The 19,002-nt window shown below is 39.9% G+C and overlaps 1 protein-coding gene across 1 annotated transcript; it reads left to right on the top strand.

The window, feature by feature from the left end:
• The first annotated feature begins 12 nt into the window (after window positions 1-12).
• On the top strand, window positions 13-15,858 carry LOC140587558 (adhesion G protein-coupled receptor B1-like). The gene is made up of 9 exons (XM_072708807.1): window positions 13-783; window positions 6,815-6,986; window positions 7,104-7,199; window positions 7,297-7,336; window positions 10,560-11,191; window positions 12,712-12,747; window positions 13,146-13,250; window positions 13,671-13,724; window positions 14,001-15,858. Exons 1-9 carry the CDS (start codon window positions 710-712, stop codon window positions 14,193-14,195), a joined length of 1,404 nt encoding a protein of 467 aa, XP_072564908.1. The 5' UTR covers window positions 13-709; the 3' UTR covers window positions 14,196-15,858.
• The last annotated feature ends 3,144 nt before the right edge of the window (window positions 15,859-19,002 follow it).

Below are 19,002 nucleotides of genomic sequence, written 5' to 3' on the forward strand. Positions count from 1 at the left end.
TTAAGTATTGGATGACAATTTTGGTTTGTTAACCACTGTATTGTGCATCACCATATGTTGTTTGTTTCATCTTCATAAAGATAATGTTTAATGTAAAATGATAATAAGAAAGAAAGAAAGAAAGAAAAAGAAAGAAAGAAAGAAAGAAAGAATATATTGCTCAGAAATCATTAGAGAAAATCTCAATCTCAATTTTGAGTGAAAAAAATATCCAGAATCATGTAGCCCTACTCAGGTGTTCTGCATACAATAGCCATGCAGAATGTCTCGGAGTAAAAAGTCGTTATCTGGCTCAAAAATGTGAAAGTAAAAGTTGTACAGTAACTACTTAAAATACTGAACTAGAGTACAAATCAGCAAAACCTACTTGCACTTCATTACTTTACATTTCTGCTACTGGCTGGGATAGGCTCACAGTGCAAAAACATGCAATCTGGTGAATTTATTTATAGTATGTATCTGCCTGCCTAATTGTTTATAATCTGAGTTTTGTCAATTGAAACAAGGAGGAATTTGGGTAATCATAAAATAGTGCTATCAGCAATACCCCATGCCCTCCCACCCACCCCATTAACAATCTCCCTGTCTCAAGAGAAGGTACAGTGGAAGGGGATACTGCAGCTGTTGTGTCTAGTGGCTCGTAGTTTGTGTGTGTGTTTCAGTGTGTTGATTTGACTTCCGCAGTCAGGTGACAGTCCCTCTGTACAGTATGACGCTCAAATGTGCCAAGTGCGGAGTAATCTCGTCGGCTGATGTGTCCACCACAGCTACCAGTAACGCCATGTTAGTCCCACTAATTATTTCCTCTGGTTATGTTTCCTTTCTTGTTGTACCCTCTCTTCTCTTTTCTCCTACACCTCTGTTTGATTTTGTCCCCTTATCTTACTCTTATTCTTGCAAGGCAAGCTGAGAATAAGTATTTATCTCTTATGGTAGGAAGGCTCCTCGTGCTTCCTAGGATAGGTTCATTCAGGGCGTTGCCTGTCCTTCCTGGGATAGGGTCATTCAGGGGATTGCCTGTGCTTCCCAGGATAGTTTCATTCAGGGGCTCACCTGTCTATCCTGGCATAGGATCATTCAGGGGTTGCCTGTGCTTCTTGGGAGAGTTTCCTTCAAGGGGTCACCTGTACTTCCTGGGATAGGTTCATTCAAGGGATTGCCTGTGCTTCCCAGGATAGGTTCATTCAGGGGCTCGCCTGTCTATCCTGGCATAGGATCATTCAGGGGATTGGCTGTGCTTCCCAGGATAGGTTCATTCAGGGGATCGCCTGTGCTTCCAGTGATTTCCAGGGCAGGCAACTCCCTGAATGACCCTATCCCTGAAGCCTGTACAACAAAGTGGGCTTACTGGCTTATCGGGGTAACTTGTCGGATTTAAGGTACCACAGTTTAAATGGACTTCATATGTGTTCACTTACATTTTGCCCAGACTACCTTCCGACAAGTTACCCCGATAAGCCAGTAACCCCGCTTCGTAGTACAGGCCACAGGGATAGGGTCATTCAGGGAGTTGCCTGCCCTTCCTGGGATAGGTTCTTTCAAGGGGTCACCTGTACTTCCTGGGATAGGTTCATTGATGGGGTCACCTGTACTTCCTGGGATAGGTTCATTAAGGGGATTGCATGTGCTTCCTGGGATAGGTTCATTCAAGGGGTCACCTGTACTTCCTAGGATAGGTTCATCCAAGGGTCGCCTGTATTTCCTGAGATAGGTTCATTAAGGGGGTTGCCTGTGCTTATTGGGATAGGTTGGCATTAATATGAGGTTCAGCATTCAAATGGTTGCTAAGGTGCCCTCTGGGCTTCTAACACTGTAGCATAAAGATTTGATACTTATGCAGAATTTTGAGTATCCTACACTCCTGCTGGTTCTGGGCTATATTTAGTAATTTAATGTCTTGCAGAGCTCCCAGAATGCTATTTTTATTGACCATTAAGAAAACTACAGTACCAAAATTTTTCAAGATATGCTTAACCTAAAAATTAGTTAATTGTACTGTTTCTATGCTTCTTTCTGTTGTGCTTGATATTGAAATGAAGCACTTAATTATAGTCACTCCTTGTTAATTAGACAGAGAAACAGCAGAAGGGGGGCTGAGAAAGCATATAATGAAGAACAGAATGAAGACATCTCTGTTGCTGATGATGTGTTTGCATGGGGTGTTGTGTTTACTCTGTGGGTAGCAGTGTTGTCTTTTACCGCCTGGGCTCTGGGTATGATTCCCTCTGTAGTTTTCTGTGGGTGGAGTTTGCATATTCTCACTATGTTTGAATGGATTTCCTACTAACATTTTGGCAGGTGTCTCTAAGCTACCCTTAGTGCATTTATGGATTGACATGCTGTTCAGAGTATGTTCTGGGCTTTAACTGCAGCCCTGCATTGGAAAAAGGATTATAGAAAATGGATGGCTGTTTTAAGTGGTCAGCTTCAACTCCAGGAGGATCTGTCCCCTACTTATTTTGCTAAGAACCAATATAAATATATATATACACACACACTTAGACACACTCTCTCTCACACACACAAACAACTCCCAAGAATCGCCACCTTATTGTGGTGGAGGGGTCTGTTGTGTGACTCTGTGATTCTAGGAGCTGTGTTGTTGGGGGGCAATTGCCCATGGAAGGGTTTCCCAAGGGAAATTGATCCTAGGTGAGCAGCCAAACTAAGTGATTAACATAGACCCCCATGACGAGTACATTAGAAAGAGATGTGACCCTGCCCAGACTGGGAAGACTGGGGCTCTGCCCTGGAGCCAGGCCTGGGGAGGTAGCTCATGGGCAAGCGCCTGGTGACCAGGTCACTACCCATGGGGCCCGGCCAAGCATAGTCCGAAAGGGTTACATGGATCCATCCTCCTGTGGGCCCACCACCTACAGAAGGTACTGTGGGGGTCAGGTGCAATGTAGATTAGGTGCCAATTGAAGGCAGAGGCCTCGGCTGACCGATCTTCAGTAACCAAATATAACTATAGTTACATGGAACGTGACCTCTCTAGTGGGAAAGGAGCCTGAGCTGGTGCAGGAGGTGGAGGAATATATCCTTTTGACTTCTTCTTGGGGGACAGGTTCTGACTATTGTCTGTGTGTATGCACTGAACACCAGTTGCGTGGAGGTTGGGGACCTTTGGATTGGCCGACTGGGGTGGTGGTGCCAATCTTTAAGAAAGGGGACCAGAGGATGTGATCCAACTTCAGGGGGATCACACTCCTCAGCCTCCCCAGGAAGGTCTGTGCCAGGGTACTACAAAGGAGGGTGTGTCCATTGGTTGTACCTCAGATCCACAAGGAAAAGAGGTGGATTCAATCTTGGCCGTGGAACGCTGGATCAGCTTTTCACCCTCAGAAGGATATTGGAGGGTTTATGGGAGTTTTCCCAAGCAGTCTATATGTGTTTTGTAGACTTGGAAAAGGCATGTGATCATGTCTCTCAGGGGGTCCTGTGGGAGGATGGGGTGTGGGAGTCTGCTGTTGCGGGCCATCAGGTCCCTGTATAAATAATAATCAATATTGTTATTGATCCCCATTGGGAAATTGCCTCCCTGAACTTGCTCTTTTGTAGAGTAAGCTGTCTGTAAAGGGCAGCTACCTGTTGGGACACCCAGAGAGCTGTGGATTAAGGGCCTTGCTAAAGGACCCACAGACATGCTGAGGTTGGGTTTGAACCAGCAACCTTTGGATTACAGGCACACAGGCTTAGCCCACTGAGCCACACTGGAATAAGACTTCAGTTTGCATTACCAGTAGTAAATCAGACTTGTTCGTGTTGGGTGTTGGACTCAACCAATTCTGTTCACAACTTTTATGGACAGAATTTCTAGGAATAGCCATTGAGCGGAGGGGGTCCAGTTGGGGGGCCTCAGGATCGCATCTTTGCTTTTTTGCGGATGATGTGGTCCAGGTGGCATCATCGCTCTGTGACATGCAGCATTTACTGAGGTGGTTTGCAGATGAGTGTCAGGTGGCCGGGATCAGGATCAGCACTAGGGAGGGAGGAATGCCGCGTGAGATCAACAGGCGGATTGGTGCAGCATTGGCAGTAATGCGGACGCTGTACCATCCTGTTGTGGTAAACAGAGTGCTGAGCTGGACGGAAAAGTTTCGATTTACCAGTCAGTCTACATTCCACCCCTCACCTATGGTCATGAGCATTAGGTACTGACTGAAAGAATGAGATCATGAATATAAGCAGTAGAAATTAGTTATCCTCTGCAGGATGTCTGGGTTAAGCCTTAGACATAGAGCGAGGAGCTCAGATATTCAGGAGGAGCTCAAAATAGAGCTGCTGCTCCTCTGCACGAAAAGGAGTCAGTTGAGCTGGTTTGGGCATCTATGTTGGATGCTTCCTGGATGGCTTCTTGGGGAAGTGTTTTGGGAAAGTCCAAGTGGGTGGAGATGTTAGAGTAGACCAAAGACACACTGACATAATGTACAGTACATGGAAGGATATGAGATTCCTGACAGGGAAAGTACCAGAAATTATATTTACTCTCTACCATATCCTTATATCTCTAAAATCATCAGTACCCTTAGTTAGCCTGGGTAACCCTTTGTTAGCATGAGGTACCCCTTGTTAGCATGGAGACCCTTTGGGGTACCATTCCAAAGAGTGGTGCATGTATTACCCCAGCCTAGGTGGCCTGGTCTGTAGAACTGAACCTGCATAGACATAATGTACCAATGCTGTGCTTTCTTATTTGTAGTGTACAGTAGCACCTGTCTACTGTTGGTAATGGCTAATTACATTGACTCAAAACAAAAAAAAATCCATCAAGTTTGAATTTTCCTGTCATTAGTTTAACCTTCATAGCTTCTCGACCTTACACACAGCCTCCATGTGACAAAGAAGCATGGCATAGAGCCATTAAATGCTTGCTAATGTAATACCTCTTAGCTCAGCACCATAAAACCTTGTTCTTTTGGGATTAGCGTTGGATGGCCAGCAGTTACTGCTAATTTATTACTCCTGTAAATGGAATGGGTTTCATCTAGTACTATTTGGTCTCCTTTGTGAAAGACTATTACCTCAACACACAAACGGAATAATTATCCTCCTACATAACGTTTGTTATTGAAAACATAAATTTATAGGCAGTAAATTGTTTTATTGTTATTTTTTATAGGAGATGCAGAAATTGTTGGAATGTTTAACACATTTTGGCATTTTATAAACTGGAAAATTTGTAGCTAATAACACATAAAGACTAAATGCATGCAGGTAGAAGGATGGTGTTTAACAGAGGACAAGCACGGATAGGAGTGCCGAAGTGCTGTTGTGAATTTCAAGCCACATGCTGTTTGAATGTAGCCTAATGTGTGACAGAGTAAATGATAAAGAGCAAGCAGGCTAAGTGAGTTCTGCACGAGGCTAAATTTTTGAATTTTAAAATTGTGCATTTGGTTACTAAAAAGTGTGATGCTTCTCCATTTTACTTTCATTAAGGGCTATGGATGGATGATTCGGTTTTATTAATGATAGGCATTATTCATCCATAATTCATGCCACAATGGTTAGAGCTTGAGCAAGACGCAAAGGATTAACAGTGATTTATATGTACTTTGATTTATCCTCTAAGTCAGTAGACAGAAAGGTGCCTGCATTTTTTTAGATCATTACTGTGGCTTTTTGGAGGCATTTAGTATAAGGGAGTACTGTTTCCTTAGTTAATTACACCAATATGAATAATATAGAAGCTGAGTTTGTTTTTGTGTTACTGTCTGCTACTGTGTAAGGAGAGTCATTTAAAAGTATCTTATGCGGCAGTTACAGTATACTTATGAGTGTGAATAAAGCTTGGATAGCCCATACTTTCTCTGCTTTAACCTTAATGAGGTGAAAATCAGAGAGAAGGCCTGGTTACCAAATGTTTCCCTGTAGAAACTTCCAGATCAGGGTAGGAGGCCTCAGTCACTATCTTTGCGTCCTCAGACCTTCCTCACTCACCTCTAATCTATCACCCTCACTCCTCTTCCCCCTGTTGCTTCTGTTCTCATTTTGTTTTTTGCACTATTTGATTGATATGTGACATGCTTATATACATGCATACTTGTAAATGTGAATTATAAATGTGCATATTTATAATCCTGTGTATAATTGCTGTCAGCAGAAAGGGCAAGTATACTCTGCAGGAGACTCAATTAGTGTTGGAATGTTAATTAGATGTCTATTACTCATCAAGCTTAAAATGTAAGCTCCCTTTTACCTCTTATTGGATGCAAATTCTTATAATGATAAATTCTAATGTTAAAATATTTTCAGTATTCACAAATAAAAATTAAGATTAGTGGTTAATGCTTTACATTAACTGCGCTTTCATGATGCCTTCATAGAAGTATTAATAGAATATTCAGTGCATCTTCACAATGCATTCATAATGCATTCAAGGATCATTCATAAATGGCATGTAAGTATACATAAGTTCCTACCATACCTTAAGAGCTTTAATATACCTTAATAACAAATATTATATGATAATAACATAATAACATTATAATTGTATAATGTTTGTTATTAATGTTTATTAAAGTTGTTAAGGTATGTTAGGATGTTATGGTTTACTTACATGCTCCTAATGAATGTTCTATGAAAGCATTATGAAGGGGCACTGAATGTTCTATGAATGTATTATAAAGGCGTGATGAAGATATATCTCACGTACCGCATTACCGATAATTTTTTGTAGGCATTGCAATGAACAGTGACAGTCACATTTAATGTAGGCTTTGATGGCAGTGTAATCTTGCCCTCTTTGTTTGGAATGTCTTTATCTAACACCAACTCTGACTCATGTGCTTCCTCCCCTTGTGTCCTGTAGGGCATCGCTGTGGAGCTCGTGTGTGGTCTTGCCCTTGCTTGCCCTCACCTGGATGTCAGCTGTGCTGGCCATCACCGACCGCCGCTCTGCCCTTTTTCAGATTCTCTTTGCAGTATTTGACTCCCTGGAGGGTTTCGTCATTGTCATGGTCCACTGTATCCTTCGTAGAGAGGTACAGCATAAGGAGAGTAGCAAGAGTAGTACATGAACCTCACATTAAATGGTAATCAGTCCATTGGGCATGAGGCAGTAGAGCTTTTAAAGAATACTGATGACTTTTATGTTACAGGTTCAGGAGGCGGTTAAATGCAGAGTAGTTGACCGTCAGGAGGATGGAAATGGTGATTCTGGCGGCTCCTTCCAGAATGGCCATGCGCAGCTCATGGTAATACCACCCTTTGGCTCTGAGTGTTACCTAGTTAAATCAACTAAGTAATGATCCCAGTGCGATTTACACATTTTGTTGCTGTTCTCATTCTCAGACTGACTTTGAGAAAGATGTTGACATGGCCTGCAGATCAGGTAGGCCTTGCAGCCAGGTGCTTTGCCTATATGTGTGTGGGTGTGCTTGTTTGTGAATGTACATAGTGATACTAAATCAGAGTGGGAGGATCTTATTCATATAGTGGGATGTGGTCACAGAGTTCAGTAAATGAACTTTGACTTCGGGTTCTATGCCAGCTACAGGTTTTTAAAGTTTTTAAAAACATTTTTCTTGTTTATTCAGATTTTACTTTTACAAAATAATGCCGGAATGGTTCACCTAAATGCATTGTTTACACATGGAGGAGTAAGTGTGGTGAATTAGAGTATAACACAATTTACTTTTACAAGAGCAAAAATGTGATCTCATGCTGTATTGTTCTAATGTAAATAAACACAGCTCCCTTCACAGTTTTTGAGACTCAAAGCTGTACACTGAATTTAATTAAGTTGTTTTTTTTCTGCGAGCAGACAGTCTTTGATATCCTTTAGGAAAAGATTTTGATTATCATCTCAGGCATGATATCACAATACCAAAACACAGACATATCTTATCAGCTGCTGGAAAGGAATGTATCAGCTTTTCAACATGATTTTGTTTGAAGGTATATAACATAGAATGAGTCAGTATATCATCAGTTGCTTGATGCATTTTATTCTAAAATAATTCTGCTCACTTTTCTGTTAATGTCTGAAAATAGCAGAAGTCCTGGCAGTCAAATCTTGTCATGTCAATATTACATCATAATAACTGTAATACATTGTATTTTAATTTTTAAAATAACTGACAGATAAATGTTGGACTATTTTGCATTTCATCTTTCATCAAATCTCCTTTTCCTCACTTCTATGTAGTAGATCAAGGAATGTATCATGTATAAGATCTAAACCGTACAATTAATTGTATTCCCTGGACTTCACACTCCAATGCCACATATGCTTTTGTTGTTAGGATGATAACTCAACAATAAGTTTGATCTTTCCTCAAACTTTTTACAAGTACTGTATGGCTGAGGAACTGGAAGTGAATACTGTAGGTTTTGAGACACATCTCCCCAAAACTGAAGCAACGCCACAGAGTGAAAGCAAAAAAGACACTTGATCCTGTTAAAATTCAAAAAAGTCTTCAAATCAACACTTTGCAAGTTTGCAATAATTTGGGCTAAAATATTTTTACTCCATCATACGAAACAAAACTTAGCTTTGCTATTTTAATGATGGTTCCTTTTCAACATTATCTAGACTGAATATCAGTCTAAAGTTTGCTTAGTAATCATGACAGGTATACAGTAGTACTTTAGAATTCGAACTTAATCTGTTAACAGCTGATCACACGGGGATTCCACATGGGGTTAATGAGGGGGCGTGGCACATGGAAGGAGCGGACAATCGGGGCAGGACACATTGTTTTTTTTTAACCTTACACATTGTTTGGATACATTTATTTTCTTACTTTACAAATGACTATTTTGATAAATGTGCTTAGATGTGTTTAGTACAGCATATGCTCTTCTTGTTTTATCCGGTTCATTTTGTGTTTTGTTCATGCTAAAAAAACATATTTAGGTGTAATTTTTTGGGGCTGGGAACCCCCAAAATTAATTAATTATTAATTAATAACCCCCAAAATTAATTGGTTTTCCATTATTTCTTATGGGGAAAATTCGATCACAACTCGAACTTTTTAGGATTCGATCCGGAGTTCTGAACGGATTAAATTCGAGTTCTGAGGTACCACTGTACTGAAATCCGCATGAAGAACATAATAAAAACAGTGATAACAGTGGCCAATAATGTAATTATATGCATTTAAATAATAAACTAATACAATAATAAATTACTTCATAAACATCTCCAAAGGGTCTTACGAATCTCACGAGAACTATTGATTGTCCAAAACGACATTTCAGGAACCGTTTGCTGTGTTTTCTCTCTAGATGGTGCTCTTGGTTTACTTTGGGGCATACTTTCACTCCATTTTTTTAACAGATAGCTCCATCTTGTGGGGTCAGAAAATACAGCAAATGGTTCATGATGCATTGTTTTGGCCATCATGAGTCTGAAGTAGTGAGCCACAGCCACCGACAATTACATGTCTATAAAAAAGCAAATGTAAGTGATTTTTTTTAAAAAAAAAGGAAAATTAAATATTTGTCTAATATTAAAAAAAAATTTAAGTTCAATATGTGGATGCAAAAAAAATGTTTGATTATCTTGGATTTGAAAACCGGTTTGACTGATTCACTGAAAATAACTGGTTGAAAAGAATGATTCCAATGATTCCAGAATTACAATATCAATATCGTATACTTGAATAGGCGTTTTTGCTTTCAATAGTGTTTCTCCCTAGGACTATATGGCATTGTAGTTCACGTAATGTTTTTCTTTCTGACTGAAAATCACGCAAATACAAATGTGATGTTGGTCTTGGGTAGTAAAATATCAGTTACAGAACAGATTAGCAGTGTGATATCACACATTATAGCAGGATTGCTCGTATATATATTGGTTTTCACCCTGCACAATATTAAGAATTAGATTACCATAACACCTCATGTCTGCCCTAGAATTAGTTGAAGCTTTGATTTGACAATTCTCAGGTCTAACAGAATAAGACTAAGTTGGATTGGGAGACATGTGTTATTAAAATGAGTTTAGCAAATAAATTTCCTACAATTTCTTTTTGCTGCCTTAAGATAGCAACATGCCGAAAATGCACATACCTCATTTAAAAAACACTACTCTTATGGGTGGAAAGTGGGCGCAAAATCAGGGAATATACAAAGAAATACAGGTAACCACCTGATTGGGGCCGAAAGATTCTGCAAATTGGCATGTAAGTGGAAAGTGCAATGAATAACTAGGTGTAGTTTCAGAGTTACATGTCACAGCTAGGTCTAATGCATTATGTCTTAATGATGCTGTAGTGTATCACAACACACCCATGTAAAGTGCCTCGGGGTGACTGTTGTGAAAGGTGCCGTAATAAAATACATTGAATTGAATTCAGGTAAAAACTTTCACATTTCCAGTTGATCTGTCCAATACTAGAAATTGTTGGTGAGGTTAGAGAGTGTGGGAGGAGTATGGATTAGATGAGCATTACCAACAGCCCCCCTTTTTAGTTTAAATGGTTATTAAAAGAAAGAAACACAGTCACATTTCAGTCCTAGGCTTCAAACCTCCATATTTATCAAAAGTGTGTCTCAGATGGATGCTTCATCTTCATGCTGATCTCTGGGTCTAATCCTCATTTCACCAGGTACTCTGAAGCGGCCTTCTCTACAGGGTGATGAGAAAACAGGACCCCAACAGCTCACACTTCAGAAGGGTTCGAACTTCAATACTCTGCCCGCCAGCATGGCTAAGGTGCATCTACAGAATGTGGCTGACTATGCCAGTCACACGCTCACTCTGAAGAGAGACAAAGGTGCTGGTGCCCGGGAGCTGCCTGGCGCTAAGTCCATCTACATCTGTGATGGGGAGCTCTTCAAGCAGATGGATGCAGATCTGACTTGTGGGCCTGCCGAAGCTCCCGCAGCCCCCGAAAACAGCAGCTATGTGCTGCTGCCCAGTAACACATCCACATTGCGGGCGAAGCCCAAGGAGGACCCTGGAAAATATAACATGAATATCGAGCAGCTGCCCCAGACCCGACTCATCCACCTGAGCAACCCTGCTGCAGAGCCAGCACCGGGCTTCAGCCTCAAGGCCCTGCCTGCTGAACATGTCAGTGTATCCTGCTCGGAGAAGGAGGCACCTGCCCAAAATGCGCAGAACATATCCAGTGAGTCACAGATGACTAACAGCCTTGGTGAGGCTGGTGACTCAGGGAACTCCGGTATGATGTCCAAGAGTGAGACTGTGTCAACACTCTCCATGAGCTCCTTGGAGGTGAGAGGCTCCATGAGGTATCTGAGTTAGCAGGAGGGGGCTCTCTGTGTCATTCATTTATATTTTATTCTTCTCTTTGGGGTTTGTGTATTTCAATTTTTTTGATTAATGAAGCAAATCAACAACAATTAAGACAGAAATAACAAGCTAAATTTTAATCAGGAAAATGTGTCAGGGCTCCACATTCGTTTTAAAATAGAGGATAATGACACCTCATGTTTTTTGATAGTTATTGTCGTCTCATACTGTCTTGATATGTCAGCTTGACATCTTTGCCTTTGTCCTCCATAAAACTGATACTCCAAAAAGGTCATGCAAGTCTGTATGGCAGTACTATGTGACTTTTTCCAAATATAAACTTTTGCACCTCATTACCATTATTTTATTTAACCAATCAGTGTTCTTTTAGATTTTTTTTTTTTACCTTAGAAGAATGAAGTATATTATTAAATGCTTTGCATTAATCATTAATATGTTGTATCCAGATGCTGCATTGATTTTATTTTAAAGGTTTACCAGCTACCATGGGTGTGTCTTTCACCTCAAGAATAAGTACCACATACCGTGTGTGACCTGGGTTTTTGTTAAAACTTTGCTAACAGAAGTAACACTGATCATATGAAGTACTTTTAATTACCTCCAACTGCATGTGATAGGTGCAATGGACCACTGCCAGGGTAATTTGTGTGAGGGTGAGGGACCTGCAGCCTGACAGTGCAAATGATCTTTTTATTGCAATGGTGATAGGGTATTAGACTTAACAACAGCTTCGGCAGGAGAGTTGGGATTGCAAAAAATGGGTGGCATCTCTCTAATCATGTGCATAAAACACAAAGAGAAAGCATGCTGCGTATACTGCATGACGTCCTCCGTGGCACTAAGAACTGGCTTGTGTTTGGTGAAAATTGATTTGCTGTCCACCCACCACCATGCTTTATGCTCCTCCATCTCCTCCCCCACTCTCTCTCAAGGTCACAGCAGGCGCCACCCCAGCGCTTGATGTTTCTCTTTGAGGGAGATGAGAAGTGGGGGCGGCACCATCCAAACAGTTGTGCTGACATCTAAAAGCAGGGAGATTTATTCAGGAAAACTCTTTACTAAATGTTATGCAGTATGCAAGAAGAGCTGCAGTATTCACAATCACAATGGAATTTTTATTTTAAAATTACTAAAAAGTGTTCTAGTTCATCTGAAGTGAATTTTAGATATTTTTCTGTACATTTACTTAATTCTGAATCAGGAAAATATATCCTTTGTTTAACTTTATGCTGCTTATATGTTAGGAGCATGGTCCATTGAAAATTAATGGTATTTGTAGTATTTTATGAGAATTGGGTATTAAACCATTTATTTTAAATAAGATAAAGCATTTTAAATAGTTGCAAGCGTATTAAAGTTTAGCAGATGAGTCTTTTTTCACTCAGTCGTGTCTCTCACTCTTGGTCAAGGCCTTGTGTCATGTGTGGGCTTGAACTCGCCCACATCAGCTCACTCTAAAGGCCTTATCTGTTCCTTTGCAGAGACGGAAATCTCGCTATGCTGAACTAGACTTTGAGGTAATATATTTTGTCCTTTGTGCACATGTCTGTATGCTCTCAAAAATCCATGCTTATGAATTTATTCAATTTCCTAGTCATAATGACACTACCAGATGGCACATTTGGCTTAGTGGATCAAGGCCAGTTAAGGCAAGTGAAGAATCTAAATTGCCCATAGTGTGTGATTGTGTCTATGAGTGTTCTTCAATGGACTGGCATCCAGTTCAAAGTCTTCCACCCCACATCATTCCTGGGGTTTGGCTCCTGGTATACTGCAGCTCTGTATTAGATCAGCATGTGGAAAACGGATGGATGAATAACACTCAGAAAAGTAAAGGCTTACTGGTTGTATGTATGCTGTTACACGTGACTTCAGAATATCGTTGAGTGTTGTAATTTTTTTCTTTCACATCTAGAAGATCATGCACACACGGAAACGACATCAAGACATGTTTCAGGACCTAAATAGGAAGCTGCAACATGCTGAGAAAGACCGAGAATCCCCACCCATTGATGGCAAGGTGAGACACTCTAATACACTCTCATCATGCTCGTCTAGACAGCTACACATACACTGACGACAGCCATGGAAGTCAACCAACAGTGTTGCACTTTTTTAACACTGACAATTTATGGAAACAGACATATTTTTTCTGTAGCGTAAAACATTTTAATTTAGTGTAGTGTAACATATTTATTGTAGATTTGTTATCAGATTAGAATTTAAAATCAGTTTTGAATTCTCTGTGAACAGGTTAAGGATCTAATTAATTTGTAAGATGAATAATATACAGTTTATGCTTGTCAGTCAGGATTTCATTTTTTGTCTCACACTAAAAGAGCAATCCATCAGTGAGACAAAATATTCTCAGTCACATAAAATGAAATAAAAATGTAATGATTATGCAATCAGTGACACTGACTTGCTGTTTTCCCTGCAGCCTGGTAAGCGATGGAGTGTTTCCTCTGGCGGCAGTGACAAAACCAATCTTAGTGTGAGTGTCTAAATGGTGTTCCTCCTCCGTTCTTTATTATGTAATGTTCTTTAATGTGTTTCTGCATTGTGTGCTAGTTGTCACTATCTCTAGCTGTTTATTTTTAAATTTTAGTTTTGTTTGTATGCAATTATAGGATGTAAAAAATGCCCCATTAAATGTCTCATGAAAATGTGGCAGTGGAAATCGCATTGTCTTCAGCTGCTTTTTTGTATGTATTTTGAGATCTATTTGGACACATGCTTAACCTGACACTGTGACCTCTACTATAAACAGGACAAACAGCAGACTCCCAGCAAACGGGCCTGGGAGGGCATTCGCAAGACACACTCTCCCCCCTCTTGGGTGCGCAAGGACCTGGAGCCTGTTCAGGCCTCACCATTAGAGCTTAAGAGTGTGGAGTGGGAAAAGGCCAGTGCTACCATACCCCTGGTTGGCCAGGAGATCATCGACCTGCAGACAGAAGTCTGACCAGAGCTTGAAAACATCCAGTAGAGCCCCATCTTCTCTTCATTTCATTTGAGGTTGAAACTAACAGACTTACAGTACAGGGGAAAGAGGACCAAAAGAAAGAGAGAATTACAGAATGCAGAGGACCCTCAACTCCATCTTTAGAAAGAGAATTAGAAGGGGAAATTACTTATCCTTTCTTTATTTATTTATTATTATTTTTTTTTACTTTGATACCAGAATCGCCTTTTCCTTATACTGACAAAAGGACAGAACATCGAAAAGTGACTTTTTTTCTATGAAAAAGTTATGGAAAGGAGTGTGAACTGATGCCAAGAAAGAAACATACAGGTTCCACGTGTTTCTGCAGAGAAAGACTTCAGCATTCTGTCAGTGCTAAACAAGGGTAGGATTCCCTTGCAACGTCTCTTTCATTGGTTGGTTGTGGTCAGGCAAGTGAGACACAGAGGGACCACCCTCCCCCCTCCCCATATGTGGGGAAAACCAAACTCTGGTCTGTTTCCATTATTATTCTTTTCCATTCTTGTTGATTTACATACTGTTATTTTTTCTGCTTAATGTAATGAGTCAGCTGAAGACTGTAAGGCCTATATGGCATAATAAGCTGTCTACAGTCTATTACAGTGGATTTCATCAGTCATTATTACAATGAAAAAAAAACAATGGCCCTAATTGTTACTGTTTCACTGTTTTGTATCATATTATCTATATTATAACAACACACATTTACACCCTCCCCTCATCTTTACTGATATACCAGTTCCTCCTTTTGGTCTCTTAGAAATATGTGAACTAGTAATACTAAAATTCTAACAATCAAGCAATTTAAACTCAAAACATCATTCAGGCCAGACAGTGGACAAGAGCAGGTGGATTGGGAAAATGCTCCACTCCTGGCGACTCAATCCCAGCGAGCATGTTAGCTGTCCATGCAAGGAGCCTGATGCACTGCCCTGTGGAATGAAAGGAAAAACGGACCACTGCCTCAGCAAGACTGTTACGCAGCAGCAGGCGCCACACTGGCCACCCTCTGCAAGGCCCCCTACAATGGGTGCAGTGGTGGTGGCCCTGACAGCGGCGTAGTGCTGGCAGGCATTGGCGGCTGCCTCACATGCAGACAGATGTGGAGTGCCCTGTGAAAGGGTTGGATCACAGGAAAAAGATTTAAAGGACTAAATGTTTGACAAAGTATATATAAATACTTATTTGTTAAAATGAACATTTATAAATATATACATTTGAAACTGCAGAAACTGTGACAGTAATTCAAATTTTTTTGGTTGCACTCAGAGAAAGCACAAAGCTCTTTATAGAGAGTCCTGCTGTACAGTACTGTAATTATTTAAACAGAATAACAAAGAATGAATTTTAGCCTATACATATCTTTCTACTGTGTTTTAGGATTTTCATGTTTCTTTTATTTTTTTTTTCCCACCCCCCAATTTTTTGGGTTACTGGACTATAATAGTGTTCTGTAACTAATGTAATGGTGTGTGTTTTAATATCATTGTCTGTACCTTAGCCACTTTCCCCCCGGCCTTCTCTGAAATAGACTTTTGTTTTGTCTCTTTTATTTTATTGATTGCAACTCTTTGTTAATGTACAGTTTCGGAGCACAAAAACTGAATGTGTCTCATTTCTAATAAAAGATATATCTATATTATGAACTAAAAATGGCCTAATGTTGGGAATGGGGATTTGATGTTGGTAGATGGTGATATATTATCACGGGAGAAAGGCATAGGAATTTGTGGCCTGCAGCCACCGGACATGTTTGAAGTTTGATTGTATGCAGAATCCATACTTGTGTTACGGTCTAAGCAAGAACCTCCATATAATGTTAATATTGTCCTGTCCCTAATATAATGGAAAGGCACATCAAATCCTACATCTGAAGGCATCTTTTCAAAGATATGAAGTGCTTGAAAGAGATACATAGAAAAATCTTTAGGCTAATTTGTCAAAACAACACTCTAAATATTTGGTACCAATATAAGAAACAAATCATCACACCTGAAATACTAAATTTTAAATCTTTTTGAAAGATATAGGAAATATAGTTAATATAGTTAAAATTATTATTACAAAGGTTCTATAGGCCAGGCATCTGGAGTCTGGTAATGTTGCCTTTATACTAGGCACTTAGATGATTTCCATGGAGATAGTGAGAACTAAATTTCTCAGAGTGCCGGAGTGCAGTGATAAATGAGCAGTTTTAATGGAAAAAGGATTTACTTGCACCTCATGAGCAGAAATTCAATTTAAAAGACCACCTAATCAGTTAAAAAGGTTTAATTGATCATAGATTTTGCTGGAAAATAAATGTCAGGAATGTTATTATGAGACGTCAACATGCCCCTTCTGTTTGCTGATAAAATACAGCCTTAGTACATGCAAAGTGGTGCAGTTTCCTGTGGATCAGGGGAGATGTTTTGTGACCACAGAATTACCTGAAAGATTCAAGATGCAGCCATCAGAGAAAGAAAGCAACGTGGGAGAATTACATGACATGCAAGTCTTACTTTTTGTTGGTTAAGTTGTAGGTGTTTTTTTCAGCTTTGATCACTCTGGAAATTACACAGAACACTCAATAGAATATTTTATTTTGCACAGCACATAATGTTTTTATGCAACCAAGATACCTCCTGGCTAAATTTTAAAGTAAATGAAAAGAGAAAATAGGGAAAGACTGAGAAATATTGGACATTTCTCAAGGGTCCCTTTAACCTCCCAAACCAAAAATGTAATTTTTTCTAGTATTTAGTGGTCATTGTTGACACACAACAGCACAACAATGAAATGTGTTCTCTGTATTTAGTCCATATGCAACACAGCAGGGGGCAGCTAATTCAGCACTCAGGGAGCAGTGCTTAGGGGCAGTACCTTGCTCAGGGTACCTCAGTGGTGCCTCGTTGGTTGGGGATTCAAACCTCCAATCTTTCAATTATGAGTACACTTCCCTAACCATTAAGCCACCACTGCCCTTGCCAACCCTTAATGAATGAGAAAGAACCCACAGGCAGACTTGCTGATCATAAACACATCCTGCCCTCTTCCCCTACCTTCCTGCTCCTGTGACCCTGTTCCAGGTCCCAAACGGTTATGAAGAAAGCCAAAATGGGAAAAGCATCGTCTGGTGTTAATGTAATCAATGTACATACTCATTCTTGGTCTCATCTGAATGGTCTCAGTCTTAAAACAATGCATCATAATATTATGAAAAGAGAATTAGAGAGATTTTGCCTTGTTGGAAGGCTCTGCCTATCAGTGAACGAAAGACCTTAATGACCCCACCATTAAAAATCAACTGACTGATTTGAGGACTTATATGTCCAATGACTTATCAGAATACCCTGAAGGAGATCGGAAAGATACCACAATCTAAAACAAATATCTCTAAGTAAAACAATAACGATAACATCTGGTGAGAGAGTGCTGTATCTCCATCTTCAAAGACACCCCATTGCTTGGTTTGGTATTTAAGGAAGGACAAATGAGACAGTTGGGGGATATTCTTTAGCCAGAACCCTCCACAAGGTAATTAGCATACTCACTATGTGTAGCCTTTACTTAAGGTAAGTTCACACTACACAATTTTAGCTGTGATTTACTGCTCACTGACAGTTTTTGGAGATCTTCCAAAAAAAATCCCAGATTGGAGGCAAATTTGTCAGTGCTGGCAAATTGACACTCAATTGCTATGACTGAACTGTTCAAAAACGTGACCCAACGCAGTCACCAATGCATCACAGATGCCCGTCAGATATCTAGCAGGCACTACCAGTCAAAAGTTGTACACACACTGAGATTTTCTACATTTCCATGACACTCACTTAACATTTACTAAAACTACACTCAATATCCTTTGTTAACAAATAAATTTACAGTATGTTCAGATGTCATATCTTTAATTCATCAAAGTAACCTCCTCTAGCAGTTATAACAGTAGGGGAAATTCAAGTCATTCTTTCTACAAGGGACATTAAATATTGCTCTCTTTCATGGGAAGATACGGTTAACTAGTGCATTTAAAGTTAAAGGACAGCCTAGCCACGGGTACTGTTACATACTGTTTCCATGTTGTAAAGGAAACTTGTTTCATTTGACTTGTGTTTACATTTATAGTTGTTCTCTCAATCTTCCAATGCACACCAAATAAAAAATCTGTAGTTTATGAAATAAATGTAAAGGAGGTTAAAAGTGGTAGAACCTGCGGTGTCCAAAAACTTTTGATTGGTGGTGTCAGGGACTCCAAATCTTGTAGGAGTGAGTGTCAGAGCAACAGCCAATGAGATTGGGGTGAGGTGAAACCCAAGGCAGAAGTTTGAAAAGGTGTTAAAGAGGTATAAAAAGTTACATTTGTTTATATATATACTGTATATATATATATACACACACACACATAAATTTTATATGCCCAGTAGCTAAAGACCCAAAGTATGTCATACTGTTCCCTGGAATATATGAGGGGTTCATTTGCTGTGTGTTTGTAAATTTTTAGCGTATGACAGTGTTTTAACAGTAGGTAGCACGTTGACACTAGAATTGTGATTACCTGGTGTCATTCATACAGTATGTGTGTTTTCATGAAAAAACTCAGTTTGGAGACCAGATGGACTTGTTGGTGATTCCTCCTGGTGTCTTGTAGTGTGTGACCACCTATCACTGATCAGTCATAAAGTGTGCATTAATTGTGAATAAATGTTGTTTTGATTACTTCATGGTTGTCTGATTTTGCTAACTCCAGTATGCTCTCGGTAGATGGGGCACACTCCCCTGGCCAGAGTTAAGAGTAAGCTAAGAGTAA

The sequence above is a fragment of the Paramormyrops kingsleyae genome, unplaced genomic scaffold (assembly GCF_048594095.1).
Source record: "Paramormyrops kingsleyae isolate MSU_618 unplaced genomic scaffold, PKINGS_0.4 ups352, whole genome shotgun sequence".
NCBI classification, from domain to species: domain Eukaryota; kingdom Metazoa; phylum Chordata; class Actinopteri; order Osteoglossiformes; family Mormyridae; genus Paramormyrops; species Paramormyrops kingsleyae.